This window comes from Numenius arquata, chromosome 15 (genome assembly GCF_964106895.1).
Source record: "Numenius arquata chromosome 15, bNumArq3.hap1.1, whole genome shotgun sequence".
Lineage (NCBI taxonomy): Eukaryota > Metazoa > Chordata > Aves > Charadriiformes > Scolopacidae > Numenius > Numenius arquata.
The window spans coordinates 3,107,874-3,120,855 of NC_133590.1; the positions used below are offsets into that span (position 1 = coordinate 3,107,874).

Consider the following 12,982-nt stretch of genomic DNA (forward strand, 5'->3'; position numbering starts at 1 on the left):
CTCACTCTGACAAAAACCATCACTAAATCATGTCTCTAAGCACTATGGCAACCCGTCTTTTCAATCCCTCCAGGGATGGTGCCTCAACCCCTTCCCTGGGCAGCCCATTCCAAGGCTTAACAACCCTTTCCGTGTCAAAATTGTTCCTAATCTCCAATCTGAACCTCCCCTGGTGCAACTGGAGGCCATTTCCTCTTGTCCCATCGCCTGTGACTTGGGAGCAGAGACCGACCCCCCCTGGCTACAGCCTCCTTTCAGGGAGTTGTAGAGAGCGAGAAGGTCTCCCCTCAGCCTCCTTTTCTCCAGGCTGAACCCCCCCAGCTCCCTCAGCCTCTCCTCATCAGACTTATTCTCCAGAGCCCTCACCAGCTCTGTTGCCTTTCTCTGGACCCGCTCCAGCCCCTCAATGTCTTCTTTGTGGTAAGATCATGCCCCCCTTAAGCCTTTCCTCCCTGCCTGAAGAGTCCCAGCTCTTTAGTCTTTCCTCAGCAGGCAGCTGCCTCAGTCCCTTGATCGCTTTAGTTGCCCTTCTTTGATCTCCCTCATTTCTATGTCTCAGGAATCTTGTAACGAGGTGAGATGTGCACGCAGTGGTCACGGTCTGGATTCCCTCAGGTTTCATACGGTGCACAATGATGCTGTTCACTCGATCTCCATCCAGTTCGTGAGGGTGCCCAGTGCTCTGGTAGCTTCATCTGCCCTTGAGCCAGTCCTCCACAGAAGGCTCTTGGGGAGAGACAGAGGTCTCATTGGTGGGTCAGTTGGCTTAGCTCTTCCTTCTTCTTAACCTTTATCTTTCCACATTACAAATTCTTGACTCCTTTTCAATTCATGACCGTGGAAAATGCAATTTCCCCTTGAGGCTTGTCTGTCTTCAATTACACCTATAAAAGTTCATTGTCTGTCTGAATTCCCCTCCAAGCAGTGTCTTTGCTTTTATCTGGCGGTGGGTTTTGGCCTGGCAGGGATGCAGGATGGTGGCTCCGCTCCATGAGGGCTCTGCAGTTGGATCCAGCTGAGGTCTAGTGCTTTGGCTGTGCGTGGAGCCGATGTGCAGTTTCGATCTAGTGATGTAATTGATTGGAACAAGTCCTGTTCCTGCTCCTTCTAAACTAGTTATGAGGAATTCCTTGGGTTAGGCAAAGCAGATGGTTATTTTTGCTTTTCTAATCTTGCCGAGATAGAAGTGGTCAGACTCACTCACGGCTTCTGGGAAATGCTGAATGGGACTGGAGTTTCATCAAGTTTCATACCCATCCGTTTATTCCTCCCCTTGATCTTCTGCTTGGACTGGCTGCAGCTGATGTTGCAAGCCTGAGAAGGCTGGCTTGGGGCGTAGTTTCCCGTTTCTGATGTGCTCATCCTTATCCCACGTTGTGAAGTCCCCGTGACATGGCTGAGTTGGGTGAGTGCGGACCAGGGAGGGCTGAAACGGGAGTAACTTCCAGCCCTTTATCTTGCTTTTGACAATGTTAAGATAGTGACCTTGTTGTCACCCGTCACGTGTATGCTGCGAACAGGGTTTCTTATGATAGCACAGGCTGGAGAAGCTGACTTACACTGATTTAAGAACCCTTAACATCTCACCAGATACACAAGTGCCTCTGAGGAGGTGCCTTGTGTTCTGCCTTTGATCTGAGCGACTTCAGTGCGAGAGGGGGCTTAGTCTGAAAAGCACAAGAGTCCAGAGAAGGGCAACGGAGCTGGTGAGGGCTCTGGAGAATAAGTCTGATGAGGAGAGGCTGAGGGAGCTGGGGGGGTTCAGCCTGGAGAAAAGGAGGCCGAGGGGAGACCTTCTCGCTCTCTACAACCCCCTGAAAGGAGGCTGTAGCCAGGGGGGGTCGGTCTCTGCTCCCAAGTCACAGGCGATGGGACAAGAGGAAATGGCCTCAAGTTGCCGCAGGGGAGGTTCAGATTGGAGATCAGGAACAATTTTGACACGGAAAGGGTTCTTAAGCCTTGGAATGGGCTGCCCAGGGAAGGGGTTGAGACACCATCCCTGGAGGGATTGAAAAGATGGGTTGACGTAGTGCTTAGAGACATGGGTTAGTGATGGTTTTTATCAGAGATAGGTTGATGGTTGGACTCGATGATCGGAAAGGTCCCTTCCAACTCAGACAATGCTATGATTCTGCATCACGGGAGGATGATGGTCCCACCTCCTGGCTCTGAGCTCTAGTCAGCGCTGGTGAAAGGAGTCCTCTCCTCACACCTCAGCCCCTTGTGAATGTACGGTGACTAGTTCTGGTTTAAGGCTGCAGTTTCTGCTGGCTTTATTTCCATATATGTTGCTGGCCAGCCAAAGCATCTTTATTTTGGACATCGATCCTAAAATTCAGGATGCTCCAAGACGAGCTGGACAGCTGTTAGGTGACTCTTGGTTGCTTTTATTGCAGGACAGCAGCGTGTCTGCCACACGCCGTCGTGTTCTGGTCGCGTCTCTTCATGCCACGGAGCAGCAGCCCTGCTTGCCATAAATAACTCCTGCCTGAGCCAGCCCAGGTGCAGTCAGCGGTGACTGCGGGGGGGAAAGCAGCGTGCACGTGTGAGATTACATCACAGCTGTTGCCATTTTATTTTTGGCTAAAAATTTACACTGGTATCTAAAACGGGGGTGACTTAGGTGCGTGTTTTCTGAAGGCTGCTTTGCTGTTTGCAGCTCTCTAGCTTGATTCCTCCTGTGACCTTGCCTTTAAAGAGCTGGAGAGAGCTAATCGGCTACTTGCTGGATGACAAAGAACATTACGGGGTAAAGGACGGGGCAGCCTGCTCACGAGGAGACAGTTGTACCCCCGGGAGCCCGCAGCCTGGCCTCAGCTTAATGAAACAGCTTTAGTGCAGCAGACAGCTTTCAGTCTCTTAAATCCCCTCCAATCCACTTTTGAACAGCTCCTCAAAGCAATATGAATTCTGATCTCTGCTGGCAAAAGACTTACCAATTAATTTGATTGAACTTCTAGTTAATTTAAGAAATTGAATCTGTGGGGTTTTTTTGTGTTTTTTTTTTTCCTCTCCTGCAGGAGCAACAATGGATTGGCCCCAACAAAGATGTAGCAGGTGTTGGGAGGAGACATCCCATCTGAAATGGAGGTGATGGAGGGAGCTGAACGCTGACCACACCAACATGGGGTTGCGACTGTTGGCTTGTCTTTTTCATCTGCCCACCGCAGTGATCTACGGCTCCCTGTCGCTGTTCGTTTCCATTTTGCACAATGTGTTCCTCCTGTACTACGTGGACACCTTTGTCTCTGTTTACAAGATCGATAAACTGTCCTTTTGGATAGGAGAGGTCAGTGTTTTCCAACTGCCCTCTTAAATACAAAATCCTGAAACCAAGACAGCTCCTTGCTGGAAGTGCTAAGAGCCCTAGTCGTAATAGCAGTGTCGTTGCCCTTTGGTGAGGGAGCAAGGGAGCCTTCCGAGTGTTAACTTGGCTTTTCAGTGTTTTCCATTTGCATAAAAATAGAACAAGCTGGGATAGAAAACCCAGGGACTTTGTTCTTAAGACCGTCTTGAGGCCACTGCCCTCGCTGTGTTAATCTGGCAGTTGCCCCAGAGAGGGGAATTGTAGAGCAGTGATGGGGCAGGGAAGGTGCACTGGGATGGTTGGTTCCTGCTGGTTATCCAGCTCAGCACTGCTTGCTTCACTGACAGAACTGAGGTGTCCTCTGGTTTGTTTCACTGTCCTGTTTTCTTTCCTAGACAGTGTTTCTGATCTGGAACAGCCTCAATGACCCTCTGTTTGGCTGGCTGAGCGACCGAGTGTTCCTTAGCACACAGCAGTAAGTTAAATTCCATTTCCAGCAGAGGCTGGGAAGCTGTTTAGTCTCTGAGGGGGGGTGATGAGAAATTGGAAGCTTTAAAATGAGGGCGTGGGAATGGTTTCTGAGGCATGGAACTCTTAAATACCTCCTTTTCCTGGCACCTTTGAAGTTCAGTCCTGTTTGCATTTCAGTACCTGCCTGTATGGAGGAAGTCACGCATCTATTGGGCAGATGTGACCCTAACCCTTAACAATCACATGGGTGGTATGGAACCTGATGTATGGGCATCTAAAATCTCAAGCCCCTTGCTATAGGAGTAATTCTCTTAGTGGGATGTTGAAGAGTGTCTGTACGTGGTTTGGGAGACACCAGGTGGGAAAGGACAATTATTTCCACCTGGAATGCCACAGACCAGTTGTTCCTAAACTTCCTGGATGATGAATCATGGTTGGCCATTAGCATTTCTCATGTATTTATGTCAAGCTTTTAATGAAAATTATGGTGTGGCTTCCTGCAGCTAGTAAAAACTTCTCAGTGAAATAATTTATGGTGTGCAAAGCAGCCCTCTCAGGGAGAAACTTGCTCTGAAGAAAAAAAAAAATCTTTCCTTCATGCTCTTTGGCCTTCTTAAACCCATATTTTCAGTATGTTCACATATCAGCTGAGAATGTATCTGATGTGGGTGCTTGTTGCCTGAGCAAAAGCTGTATTTGTGTCTAGGCTGCTTACACAACTTCTTTGGAGAGGGAGAATACATGGGTCAAGCAGGGTTTTGTCCAAGTGTCTAAAATTTTTGTCTTCTCTTGCAGGCCAGGAGCAGAGATTTCCTCCCCAGAAGTAGTTTTGAAGAGGCTCAGAGCGCTAAGCCACAATGGCCCCCTCTTTGCCATCTCTTTCCTGGCTTTCTGGGTTGCCTGGGCTCATCCTGGTTTGCAGTTCCTCCTTTGCCTTTGCATGTACGACAGCTTTCTCACCATGGTCGACCTCCATCACAACGCCTTGCTGGCGGACCTGGCTGTTTCAGCAAAAGACAGGACTAGCCTCAACTTCTACTGCTCCCTCTTCAGTGCCATAGGCTCCCTCTCTGTGTTCATGTCCTACGCGGTGTGGAACAAAGAGGACTTCTTTTCCTTTCGCATATTTTGCGTCGTGCTGGCCCTCTGCTCCAGCATCGGCTTTACCCTGTCCACGCAGCTGCTCCGCCAGCGGTTTGAGGCTGATGGGAAAGCAAAATGGGACCAAGAATCAACCCTAAAAGAGTAAGTGTCATCATTTCTGCAGCAGGGACAAAGGCCTGGCATAAATCTGTAGAGTCCTTTCACGCACTGCAGCGAACTGAATGTGTGGGAAGATGCAGGACGAGACAAATTTTTGTTAATCACTTATGATTCTTGTCTGTCGATACAGTTTTCCGAATCACCTCTGTCACACTGGCTGCTAAGGCCTTCTGAAAATAGGACAAAACTATCTCCTGACACGCCTGGCCCAAACTGGAGGCAGAGCCCTGACCTTCTGTGTGGCCCATCCAGTGTTTGGAACATGAAATGAGTTAATATCTAGAGCACCCAGTGAGGCCTGTGAGTGGCAAAATGTCAGAAGCAGCTTATCGGGAAAGCCTTCCTGCTTGAGCATGAGACCACCTGGCTGCCCGTTTCCTCCGGGGTCGGACAAGCGAATGTCCCTTCCCCTGTCACTCGCTTTAGCTGCCTGGTAGTGGCTGGGCTGTTGGTGGGTCACCACGCAGCTGGTTTTTCTCCTGTTCAGCTCCCTTGCTTTCCCTTGGGCTGCCTCACGTGGCTGGTGCGTTGAGCTGCCGGCGTGACGCTGTACTAACACAGCAGATGCTGTTGAGATCTGCCAGGTGAGCTAACGCAGGGAGGTGGAAGAGGAGCGTATGCACAGTGGAATGGCTGATAAGAGGAGAATGCTTTTGTCGACAGAAGTCTGACTTTTGAGTTCAGAAGCCAAATTTCTTTGGGAGACCCGTTGCCTGTGGTTCTTGCTAGCAATAAGCAAACGTTGTAGACTCCTGATCCAGGGAGAGGGAAAGTTGGGATGGGAGCTGGGGAGAAACAGCTTTGCGTTTACACAGGGAGAGCTGGGGGCTCTCCCCTGCTTGGTGTGAGGTTGCTTGCTTTTTTTTTTTTTCTACTCTCCTTTAGGCTGTACATTGAGAAACTCTCCGTCCCCCAGGAGAAGAGGATCACCCTGGCAGAGTATCTCCAGCAGCTCTCCCGGCATCGCAATTTCCTCTGGTTTGTCTGCATGAACCTCGTCCAGGTAGGCGCAGCAGCGACGTGTTGTGATTCAGGGGGCAAGCGCTGGCTCTGGCTGCCGGAGATGGTGATTCTGCAGTATGTGAGGTCCCCAGAAAGGGCAGAGGTGTTTCCAGCACCCACTTGCTCTTGGAGCCTCCTGCACATCCTGGCTGATTCAGCAGCTGGTAGCCACTCTCCCTGCTTGTGACCTGAGGGTACTGCCTGAGCGAGCTGTGGGGTGTTCCTTCCTCCCTCCACGGCGTAGGCTGGATGACGGGGGCCGGCTGAGCTCTGTGCAGCCCATATGGGGTTCAGAAGCACAGGGCCTGGCTCGTGGTGGGGATGAGTTCTGGAGTGCAGTTTGCTGGTGTGGCCGTCTCCTCCTTCTTTCCTGAGGCTCCCATCGCTCTTCTCAACTGTCCAGATGGATCCACCTCCCAGATGGCTTTTGCCATTTCTGTTCTTCATCCTTTTCAGTGATTACTACCAAATGCCGGCAGCCTGCCCAGCTTTCCTCAGCTTGCTGTGCTGCAGTCACAGCTCCCGTCTCCCCAGCAATCCCTCGGTTCCCCTCAGGCTCTTGATGCTGCTCTGCATCTTTGTGTTCCAGCCTTGAGCCTCGCTGCCACCTTATCCTTGTCCTCCTGACAGCTGCCTCCTCCCTCCTGCCATGCCACTGTCTCCCCCAAACCCTTGTGGTCACTGCTGTCACCTCCTTGCCCTGCCTGTCCCAGCAGCGGTACTGCCCCCAGGGCTGCAGTGGGCATGGCTGGTGGCATTACAGCTTTGCAGTCTCAAAGCCTACAGTGTCCTGAACTCCAAAGCCAGGCTCTTGCTCTGCTCAAGTACCCCAGGCCCATCCTGCATGGTCCCTTGGCACAGGGCTCCTAGGATAACAGAGCCCAGAGGGCTGTTAGCTTTTTCTGTTCTCTCTTACTGCCGTTCCTGCTGACCAGCTCGTCTGCACGCTGCCTTCACAGGTTTTTCACTGCCACTTTAACAGCAACTTCTTCCCTCTGTTCCTGGAGCACCTGCTGTCAGACCAGATCTCTGTCTCTACTGGATCCTTCCTGCTCGGTGAGTCTCAGGTGGGACTGGAAGGAGCCAGCCGGGTTAGGACCTGGCCTGGGTCTGGGTTTGCTCTGGGGAGAGGTGTGCTCCCACGCCAGTCTCTGGGCTGTAAGATTCACACATCCCACATGCTTCCCTGGACCTTCCTTCCTGGGCACAGAAGTAACTTGGAGCCTTTTCTACTGGCTCACTGGGACTCTGGCCTAGGTGCCACAGAGATACCGCTCTGAGCATTAGCGACTGCAAATAGTGTCCCCAGGATGCAAGAGGGAACACAGCCCTGAATTTAATCCCCTTCTCTCTGTGGCACAGGGACCGTTTCCAGGCTGCCCCAGATCTGTGGGCACCGGTCCTAGAGTTACCCTGGGAGGGTTCTGTGTGGGCCAGGTCTGGTCACGCTGTCCTGTCCCTCTCATTTCTGCTCCAGGGCTGAGTCCCAGGCCCTGCATGACACCGGGGAAAGTATTTTCTTCCTTCCTGCCCATGAGGTTGATGGAAGAACCTTCCATCTGTAGGAAGAGTGTGTGCTGTGCCACAAAGCCTCTGTGTGTGCAGGGGGGACTATTCTCTACTTTGTGTCCTACAGCCCTGCTGGTGGTGACCAGCTGTGTCCCCTCTTTCAGTATCGGTCCTGGGGGCATGGTGGATACTGAAACTCCCTCAAGCTATTTGTGCCTCTGTCTCTGCTCAGGTGTTTCCTACATTGCCCCCCATCTCAACAACCTCTACTTCCTCTCCCTCTGCCGCCGCTGTGGGGTTTATGCTGTTGTGCGAGGACTTTTCTTCCTGAAGCTGGCTCTCAGCGTTGTCATGCTCCTGGCAGGACCCGATCAGGTGTATCTGCTCTGCATCTTCATTGCCAGGTAGGCTGGCAGCACTCCATTCCCCTGCTCTCTGCCACTTGGGAGCGGAAATGACTTGTCCCTGTTTTACAGAGAGGAGTGGGAGGTGGGGAGCAGTAGCCAGGGTCACACAGAAGCCATGAGGTTCCCAGCTCTGACGTACCTGAGCCTGCGACAGGTCACTGCAGAAGCCGTAGGCTGTGCCAGCAGCAGAGTGAGGGAGGCAGGGATGTTCAGGGAGACAGAGACTGAGCAGGGCTGGTGGCAGCCTCTCCCGGCTGCTGAGCTGAGCTCCTCACCTCCTCTGCAGCCTGCCTGTGGCCACAGCCCTCAGTATAGAATCATAGAATGGTCAGGGTTGGAAGGAACCTTAAAGATCATGGAGTTCCAACCCGCTGCCCTGGGCAGGGACACCTCCCACCAGACCAGGTTGCTCAAAGCCCCATCCAACCTGGCCTTGAACCCCTCCAGGGATGGGGCAGCCACAGCTTCTCTGGGCAACCTGTTCCAGGGTCTCACCACCCTCACAGGAAAGAATTTCTTTCTAGTATCTAATCTGAATCTCCCCTCTTTCAGTTTAAAACCATTACCCCTCGTCCTATGGCTCCACTCCCTGCCAAAGAGTCCCTCCCCATCTCTCCTGTAGCCCCTTCAGGTACTGGAAGGCTGTTACAAGGTCTCCCCGGAGCCTTCTCTTCTCCAGGCTGAACAACCCCAGCTCTCTCAGCCTGTCTTCACAGCAGAGGTGCTCCAGCCCTCGGAGCATTTTTGTGGCCCTCCACTGGACCCGTTCCAACAGGTCCATGTCCTTCCTGTGTTGAGGACTCCAGAGCTGGACACAGCACTCCAGGTGGGGTCTCACGAGAGCAGAGTAGAGGGCTATGTGCTGCAGCTGCCTGTGACCCAGTGTGTCCCCAGCCCTGTCTGTGTGGCAGGTTGGGACTGATCCAAGCTGTCACGGCAGGGTACACAAGGCTTATTGCTAGCAGTTCTCCTCCCATAACCAGGGCTTCTGAAGTTCATAGTTGAAGTGTTGGGGAACCTTTCTCAACCCTCTCTCCCACAGACTCCTGTTATTTCTTGACACCTCCATTCAGTGCTTTGCCTGTTGTTCTGCAGCAACCGAGTGTTCACAGAAGGGACCTGCAAGTTGCTCAACCTGGTGGTCACGGACTTGGTGGATGAGGATCTGGTCCTGAACCGCAGGAAGCAGGCGGCCTCAGCGCTGCTCTTTGGGATGGTGGCTCTGGTCACCAAGCCAGGCCAGACCTTCGCCCCTCTCATCGGCACCTGGCTGCTCTCTGCATACACAGGTGAGGCTGCTCCTGAGGAAAGCATCAGGGCAGGAGAGGGCAGACCTGTGAGTTCAGTGTCCTTCGCTGTGTCCTGTGCCCTGGGTGGGTGCAGAAAGCTCTTCCAGTTAGAATCATAGAACTGTCTGGGTTGGAAGGGACCTTTCAGATCATCTAGTCCAACCATCAACCTAACCATGATAAAAACCATCACTAAACCATGTCTCTAAGCACTATGGCAACCCGGCTTTTCAATCCCTCCAGGGATGGTGCCTCAACCACTTCCCTGGGCAGCCCATTCCAAGGCTTAAGAACCCTTCCCATGGAAACATTTTTCCCAATCTCCAATCTGAACCTCCCCTGGTGCAACTGGAGGCCATTTCCTCTTGTCCCATCGCCTGTTCCTTGGGAGCAGAGACCGACCCCCCCTGGCTACACCCTCCTTTCAGGGAGTTGTAGAGAGCGAGAAGGTCTCCCCTCAGCCTCCTTTTCTCCAGGCTGAACCCCCCCAGCTCCCTCAGCCTCTCCTCATCAGACTTATTCTCCAGAGCCCTCACCAGCTCTGTTGCCCTTCTCTGGACCCGCTCCAGCCCCTCAATGTCTTTTTTGTGGTGAGGGGCCCAAAACTGGTCCCAGCCCTTGAGGTGGGGCCTCACCAGTGCCCAGTCCAGGGGGACCATCACCTCCCGAGTCCTACTCACCACGCTGTTCCTGATCCAGGCCAGGATGCTGGTGGCCTTCTTGGCCACCTGGGCACACTGCTGGCTCATGTTCAGTCACAGTCGTGTCACAGTTGTGACAGTCGACCAACACCCCCAGGTCCTTTTCTGCCAGGCAGCTCCAGCCACTCTGCCCCCAGCCTGTAGCGCTGCAGGGGGTTGATGTGACCCAAGGGCAGGACCTGGCACTTGGCCTTGCTGAACCTCATCCCATTGGCCTCAGCCCATCCATCCAGCCTGTCCAGATCCCTCTGCAAAGCCTTTCTACCCTCCAGCGGATCAACACTCCCACCCAACTTGGTATTGTCTGTGAACTTACTGAGGGTGTACTCGATGCCCTCATGTCTCTGCGTCTCCAAGGCCAGTCGCTCGGGGAGGGTGGACAAGGGTCCGTCCCTCCTGTCCCTGGTCTCACAAACTCTTCTCTGACCCCAGGCTACGACATCTTCCAGCGCAACCCCTTGAGCAACGTGGTGAGTGCCCAGCCGAAGCTGGACTCTGCCGCAGCCTTGGAGCCGACTCTTCGCCAGGGCTGCTTTTACCTCCTCGTCTTCGTACCCATCACCTGCGCGCTGCTGCAGCTCCTCAGCTGGTCCCAGTTCAGCTTGCACGGGAAACGTCTGCAGATGGTGAAGGCTCAGCGCCAAAGCCTGACGCAAGGCCGAGCACCAGAGATCAAAACGATCTAGGGGTGTCTGAGCACACACACCCCCCCCCAGGGGGTTCCTTGCTGGTGGGGGAGGGCAGGCAGAGCGCAGGGACGGTGGCTGAGGAACCCCCGTGTTTACAGTTCAGCTGTGAAATGCTGTTAATGCCGATGGTTACTCCTTCCTCGAGGTGGTCGCTGGGGAAGGCAGAGAAGTTCAGCGTGTGAGGGGCCTGGGGTAGATCGTTTGGCCACAGGAGCCAGAATGCTTTATCCTAGCCTGTCCCAGGGAGCAGCGGGATGCTTGTCCCAGCAGGGAGGTGACAGCGCTGGGGACAGCCACATCTCCAGTGCAGTCCTCTGCCCTGGTCGTGGCCCTGGCTGAGCAAGAGGGGATGCAAAGGGCCACCTTCCTTGCTAGAGTCCTGCAGCGGTGGGGAACAGAGTGGGAGGCTCCTGAGGGACCCAGTGACCAAGAGGGTGATTTCAGGACAGCGGGAGCGGGGATGGGAGGACCCTGAAGGCCTTTCCCAGTAGCTGGTACAGCCTCTCCCATGTACAGCGCTGCGGTTCTTGGACCAAATCTGCTCTTGGGCATTTGTTGTTCCCAGGACGATATCCCGCACGGCCAGGGTCTGCCGGCTGGGCTGGGTCTGTGCCGAGGGTCCCTCCTTTGTGGCCTTGCAGAGGGAGTTGTTGCTGGGCTGGGAAAGGTGCTGGGCTCAGAGCCTTGAGCTGGAACATCTCACCTGGCGTCCCGTTGCCTGGGTTTATCCCTCCTCTCCCCTCCACAGCCCCTTCCCCTCAGCACTGTCACTGTCACACCGCTGTGCCGGGAGCCCCACGGAGGTGCCCCCCTGCCCGGGTCTGTCCCGGGTGCCCCAGTAAGGCAGCCTGGTGCCTTTCCCTCTCGTAGGGGGAGAGCACAGCCTGGAGGAGACACCAGGTCTTGTTTATGTGCCTTCGATTCCTCCGAGGAGCCTGTCTGACCCAATGCTGGGCAGTCACGGGGTTGAGATTTTACCTCTGGGGGGGAGAGACAGACACCTTGGCTCCTCTCCCCTGAAAACGCTGCCCCAGAGCTTGATCGTAGAACGGTTTGGGTTGGAAGGGACCTTAAAGATCATCTTGTTCCAACCCCCAGCATCAACTGGCCCAAGGAGGAGAGCAGGGGGCTTGGTCTCTCTGGTTCCAGCTGCGAGTAGAGCGGGCAGGTTGTCACCAGAGGGGTCCCTGCAGTGAGGGAGGGTCTCCTCGGGTCCCTGTTTGGGGACAGGGAGAAGAGATGTGCCAAAGCAGAGCTCTGCCCCGTGCATCCCAGCAGGAGCAGGGGGGCGCAGGCAGCATTTGAAGGCTGCTCTGTGCTTAGGGGGCTGTTCTTTATTTAGTGCCAGGTTCCCTCGGGGGTCTGAGCCCACAAACCTGCCCTCCTGCCTCAGGACACGGCTGCCTTCTCTCTTGGACCAAGGCGTTCCCGCCGCAAGGCTCCTGTTGCTCTTTGATGGTTTAATCATAAGTTATTTGTGCGACTTCTAACAAAGTTTGAGAATGATTCTTCATTTCATAAATTAAAGATGATCTTTTTCTGTACCGCTGGGTGATTTTTTTCTAGCGGGTGGCTCTAGCCTGGCGGGGTTCCTGTGGTGCCGCAGGGGCGCAGCTGGGCTTGGATGGGAGAAAAAGGGGATGTTCCTCCAGCAAAACTGTGCTGGGGCCTGGCCTGTTTCTAGGGGGGGGCAGAGAGGATCAGGGGGGCCTGTGGGGAGGCTGCCGCTTTCCCCCCCACCCCTGCTGCTTTGGAAGGCCTCAGGGATGAGACCGTCCTGTTCCTTCACCTTCTGGGGACGTGGCTGGGCCCTGCGCCACCTTCCCAGGCCTGCCCTGGGAGCGAAGCTCACCGTGTTCTCAGCAAGCGCCGGGGCTGGCTCCGGCTCTTCTCGCTCAGCCAGGGCTGTCCTCGCTGTCTGCACCAGCCCTCGCTCGGCTTCTCTGCGCCTCGGCTGCCCCCGACCCAGCCCTGGTGAGAAACAGAACACGCAACGGTTGGTGAGGAGAAGAGGAGTTTTGGACACCCCCAAAGTGCAGACCCACGGCTGCAGCCCAGGGCTCAAAAGCCTGATCAGGAAGGCAACCCTGGACCAGAGATGGTCTCTCTCTGCAGAGATTGGCCAACAATAACGCTGCCCGGGCGAGAGAAGAACCCAAGTGACCTCCTTAAAATAGGGGAAGATGAGGCCGGGAGCCTTGAGGGTTGTATATGAATGACTTTATTGAAGTATGCTGGGCACCACCAGGCAACATGGTTTGGACAGTGTGCGAGGGAACAGTCAGGCAGAGCAAAACAAATGCTAGATCGGAGACGGCACCTTTCCGTCCGGTCACTGCAGGTG

At 54.3% G+C, this 12,982-nt stretch overlaps 1 protein-coding gene across 2 annotated transcripts; it reads left to right on the top strand.

Moving 5' to 3' along the window:
- Nucleotides 1-3,022: 3,022 nt before the first annotated feature.
- On the top strand, nt 3,023-12,177 carry MFSD13A (major facilitator superfamily domain containing 13A). 2 transcript variants are annotated; one of them, XM_074159023.1, is made up of 8 exons: nt 3,023-3,289; nt 3,703-3,782; nt 4,574-5,023; nt 5,927-6,044; nt 7,003-7,099; nt 7,785-7,956; nt 9,055-9,248; nt 10,382-12,177. In XM_074159023.1, the coding sequence occupies exons 1-8, from the start codon at nt 3,125-3,127 to the stop codon at nt 10,633-10,635; spliced, it is 1,530 nt and encodes a 509-aa protein (XP_074015124.1). In that variant the 5' UTR covers nt 3,023-3,124; the 3' UTR covers nt 10,636-12,177. The 2 variants fall into 2 exon arrangements, with proteins under 2 accessions (XP_074015124.1, XP_074015125.1); XM_074159024.1 differs by having other exon boundaries at nt 3,107-3,289; nt 5,927-5,975; nt 10,382-10,635.
- The last annotated feature ends 805 nt before the right edge of the window (nt 12,178-12,982 follow it).

Excerpts from the sequence above, each read along its gene's own strand:
- MFSD13A (XM_074159023.1), top strand. The coding sequence starts at position 3,125 with ATGGGGTTGCGACTGTTGGCTTGTCTTTTTCATCTGCCCACCGCAGTG. Across the intron at positions 3,290-3,702 it reads TGTCCTTTTGGATAGGAGAG|ACAGTGTTTCTGATCTGGAA; the intron begins GTCAGTGTTTTC and ends TTTCTTTCCTAG. Across the intron at positions 3,783-4,573 it reads GTGTTCCTTAGCACACAGCA|GCCAGGAGCAGAGATTTCCT; the intron begins GTAAGTTAAATT and ends CTTCTCTTGCAG.